Raw genomic sequence first — 5,000 nt, 5'->3', positions numbered from 1 at the left:
ACAAGAGAGGGAAATGAGAGAGAGGGAGGGGAAGAAAAGGCGAAAGATGAGTTAAGGGAGGGAAAAACACGAAATAGGGGGTGGACAGGAGGGAAAAAGGTGAGGGGAAGAAAGGCAAAAAGAGGGGAGAGGAAGAGAGGAAGAAATAAGAGGGAGGGGAAGGGAAAGAGGAGGGAGAGGTGGGGAAAAAGAGGAGGGAGAGGGGAGGCGAAAGGAGGAAGGAAAGAAAGAGAATAAGAGGGGAGGGGAAGGTAGGGAAAAAGAGGGAATGGAGGGAAGGGAAAAGAGAGGAGAGAGAGGGCAGTGATTGGACAGGAGATATGAGAGGGAGACAGTTCAGTCGGAAAGAAGATAGGTAGACAGCAATAATGGAGGAGGAGAGGAGGAAGGGAAGAAGAATGACAATAATAAGTAATTTCAATGACAATAGTAATAGTTGAGACGGTGATGGTAATAATAACAATAAATATTCATCATTACCACCATCATCACTATCACATCACTATCACCATCATCACCCCATCACCTCCACCTCCAACCCGACCACCACCATTATGATCATCACAATCATCATTATTATCACTATTACTATTCTCATTATCAGCATTACAAGTAGATATTGTAGCTGTTATTACCACTACTACTATGTTTTATATCATCGTTGTTATCATAAAAAATGGCCCAGAATTCCTCCTATTTTGATCCGAAAAAAGAAATGAAAACCGTTTTTTTTTTAAGCACCACAAAGCTTTTATCCCAGTTCATTGTCCCAGAGGATAAGGTTTTACGTGTACAACAGTCTGCCTTATAAATAACACCCTGGTAATGCGTGGGCTCTGAGGTCCGCATCCGGCAAAAAAACGCACATCCGGTGAGATAAGCAAGGATGTACGAGTCAACGGTAAGAATAAATGAACGAATAGATGAATATATAAATAGATAAATGAATAACATATAGACCATCATATCGACCATCGTTAATGATCTCAAAGCATAAAGAAAATAAATTATTAGCATCTGTTTTACTTCAATTACTATTCTTTGAGAGTTGAAGAAGGACATTTATACGCAAAGGACCTCGGAACAATAAGTGTCCTATTTTACGCTGATCCTAAGAGCGGAGACAATGAAAGAGATCGCCAGCTGGCCTTCTTAGCACCCTCTTCACCCTTCACCAACTCTCAGGTGTCCGAGGGTCGAGGCTTAGGGACGCACCCACGAGCATAAGCTGATAATCCGACTTCAGGGGACCCCTAAACGTCTTCCATTGAGTGCGTAAATCCCCTTAATTAGAGCGAATCCGGACTCGCGTCACAAAGGGGCTTTTTCGTCAGAGCGGGTGATTTACCTGTCCCGCTTTGTCCTTTAACGCAGGTGTTCGTTGGGAGTGACTCGGGGAGATGGGTGTATTTCTGTGTGCTTCTATATAGTTTAATTAAAAATATGTTCATATTTTATTTTGATCTATGGGTAGTATCTTTATATCATTCAGCTAGGCAATCTGAGGTTTGTGTTTTGGTATCTGATTAGGTGATGATCACTGAGCGCTTGATTGTTTTGCCAATTGCCTTAGTGTTTGCGATGACTATGGCGTATCGAAACTCTCCGTATTAATGGGAATATAACCTACTAAACTCGTCAAACACCAGAACATCGCTCCACAGAAATGACTAAACATCCGGACCTGAAACGTAAATACACCGGAAAAAGCCGACTCCGTGCGCCTGTCAAGCAGCGCCAGACAGAATCTTCGAGCCTTACCTGACGTGTACAGAAGCAGGTCGAACGCATGCTTGAGGAAGCGTGCCGAGGCGCACCGCATGGCGCAGGCAACTCACGCTGGGCCGATCCCCAGGGTCCTGGTCCGTCACAAACGTCCTCCGCCCGTGACCTCACCTCGGGTCACGACCGCCTCCCACGGGGCTTCTACACCCGGGGGAGCTGCCCGGGCGAGATGTTGTCACTCGTCGGGGCGGGGCTCGAGGGCCTCCGGGTAGGGGGTTCGCCCTTGTCGCACGCACTATCACGCCCTCGGATAAGTGCGCGCAGATAGCGGGAGGAAAGGGCTTGCTTGGGGAACTTGGGTGGATCTACTGTGCTTGAGTCTCCGTTCTTGTTTGTAACGGACGTTGCTTGATGGAATTCCGATGAATTCTCACTGATGGATCACATAGTTTCTTTTGTCTAAACTCTTGCAGCATCTACGGCCGCTATAAGAACGCTGTTGCCAGACTCCACTGATCTGTGGAAGAGGAAAAAGGAAAAATATAGTTTATCCATTTTTTTTTTTTAAGCCAATAAACAAACCTCTATTAATGACCGGGGAAGGAAGTTATAACCTAACATATCCGGACACGAAAGAACAGGTAATTCACTTTATTCATACTTTTGTCGTTTAAAAAAAGGAAAAGTAGATTACGTAATATCCGGGATGAATAGCCTAATCCTTGAGCTTAATTTTGAAGTATGATTTTTCCGAGAATTTGGATTGTGAAAGTTTGATGACAGTGCCGGGAATTGATGCACCGTTGAGTCACTCTGTGTTACAGTAACCACGCTCGATTTATATATGTATATATATATATATATATATATATATATATATATATATGTATGTATGTATGTATATAAATATATATGCATATATATGTATATATATATATATATATGTATATATATGTATATATATATATATATGCATATATATGTATATATACACATATATATATATGCATATATATGTATATATACACACATATATATATATATATGTATATATACACATATATATACATATATATATATATATGTATATATATATATATTACATATATATATACATATATATATATATATATATATATTATATATATATATGTTATATATATATATGCATATATATATGTATATATATATATATATATATATATATATATATTATTATATAAAATATATATATACATATATGTGTGTATATGTGTGTTTGTGTGTGTGTGTGTGTGTATATATGTATACATGTATATTATAATATATGTATATATATATATATATATATTATATATATATATATATAATATTATATATTATATATATGTATGTACACACACACACACACACACACACACACACAACACACACAAATATATATATATATATATATATAATTATGTACACACACACACATATACATATATAATTATATGTATTTTTATATATATCCTTATTACCTGACCTATAGATTATTTTTATATTTGTAACATTCATATTAACTGTATGCATTATTACCTTATCATTATAACGGCACCGACAACAATTACAATAATAGTTTTAATTCCTATTAATATTTTGATTTTCAGTTTTATCACTTTCTTCGACTCCGCCCTATAATTATCATTATTAATAGTGGAAGTATTATCATTTATTTGTTATGTTATTATTGTTGCCTTTATTATTATTCTTGCTGTTGTCAATTTTATTGTTATTACTCGTAGTTGTAGCAGTAGTAGTAATAGTAATAGTAATAGTAGTAGTAGTAGTAGTAGTAGTAGTAATAGTCGTAGTAGTAGTATGAGTAATAGTAATAATAACAATATTAGAAGTAGTTATAGACATGGTGGTGGTAGTTATAGTAATAGTCGTAGTAGTAATAGTATTAGCATTATCATCATTGCTGTTGTAACAATTATTGTTATCACGAAGAGTACTACTAGCATCATTATAATTAATATATTTATTTTCGATAACTTTTTTTTAACTATTCTCATTACTATCGACATCCTAACAATTGTCATTACGATTCTCATTATGAATACATTCATTTCGCATTTTTTTCGTTCAATAAAAACACACGCTTACCGGCATCAGGTATTGACATGACCTGATAGTACGAACCATCAACAATAAAGAAAGACAAAAATATTATATATATCTTTTCAATTCTTGCAATAAATCAAGCAATTATATTCACAACGACGAAATCTCACGTAGAAACGCAAATCACAAACACAGAAGATGAACACAACTATAAAAAAAAATTCGGCGCAGGTTTAGACTTCAGTTTGACTTTAGGAAAGAAATTACCGGAACTCGTTAAAAGTTCGTTGCGTTGATGATGAGGATAATACTGGTAATAATAATGATAATGATAATATTAATTATGATGTTAATAATGTTAATTAATAATAATAATGATAATGATAATAATGATAATAATATTAATAATGATGATAATAGTAATAATGATATTGTGATTATTAATAAAACATAAAGATAATGATATTACTACTACCACTACTACTATTAATAGTTATATTAATAACACTAATAATAATAATAGTAATGGTATTGATAGTAATAATATCAATAATAATAACAATAATAATGATAATAATAAGGATGATGATAATAACATTAATAATAATAATAATAATGATATCTATAATAATGACAATGATAATAGTAATGATACTTATTATGATAATAGAAATGATAAAGATAATCATAATAATAATAATCATAATAATAATAAAACAATAATAGTATTGATAATAAAAAAACAGTAATAATAATGACAATAATGATAATGATAATAACAACAATCATAATAATGACGATCATATTTCTAACAGCACAAACAATACCGATATGAACCCTTTCAAAAAAAACAAGAAAGAAACAATGAACATACTCAACAGTCCAGCTTAAAGACGACAACCATTAGACAAACAAAAAACAAAATCCTTGAGGAACAGCCGCCTGAGTGTGTGTGTGTGTGTCTGTCAGTCTGTGTGTCTGTCTGAGACGAGCGCGGCGAGCTGACTGTGAAACACTACGCCCTCAGCTTCTGTTCTCTATGCTGATGTCACCCGCCCATTCAGAGTCTCTGCGCGTTGGTTCTGCGCATGCTCCGTCAGGCAGGGCTTGCTTCGGGAGATTGACTGCTTCTTCGATTGGTTGGGTGGGATGGGGAGGGAGGGGGGGGGGATTATGGAAGGGGGGGG

At 35.2% G+C, this 5,000-nt stretch overlaps 1 protein-coding gene across 2 annotated transcripts in view; it reads right to left on the bottom strand.

Moving 5' to 3' along the window:
* LOC122264088 (phospholipid phosphatase 2) overlaps positions 1 to 5,000 on the bottom strand; it is a 59,397-nt gene that overhangs the window by 11,128 nt on the left and 43,269 nt on the right. The window contains exons 1-2 of one of the 2 annotated variants that reach the window (XM_043032789.2): positions 4,688 to 4,822; positions 1,762 to 2,242 (exon numbers count right to left, since the gene is read on the bottom strand). In XM_043032789.2, coding sequence (XP_042888723.1) covers positions 1,762 to 1,822 — 61 coding nt within the window. In that variant the 5' untranslated portion in view covers positions 1,823 to 2,242; positions 4,688 to 4,822. Of the gene's footprint in view, positions 1 to 1,761; positions 2,243 to 4,687; positions 4,823 to 5,000 lie in introns of those variants that run through there. The other variant, XM_043032788.2, reaches the window with a different exon arrangement.

This window comes from Penaeus japonicus, unplaced genomic scaffold (genome assembly GCF_977035675.1).
Source record: "Penaeus japonicus unplaced genomic scaffold, GWHDUDI00000001_assembly GWHDUDI00000028, whole genome shotgun sequence".
Lineage (NCBI taxonomy): Eukaryota > Metazoa > Arthropoda > Malacostraca > Decapoda > Penaeidae > Penaeus > Penaeus japonicus.
The sequence above is the reverse complement of the archived record's forward strand: the minus strand, read 5'-3'. Positions and strand labels throughout refer to the sequence as shown.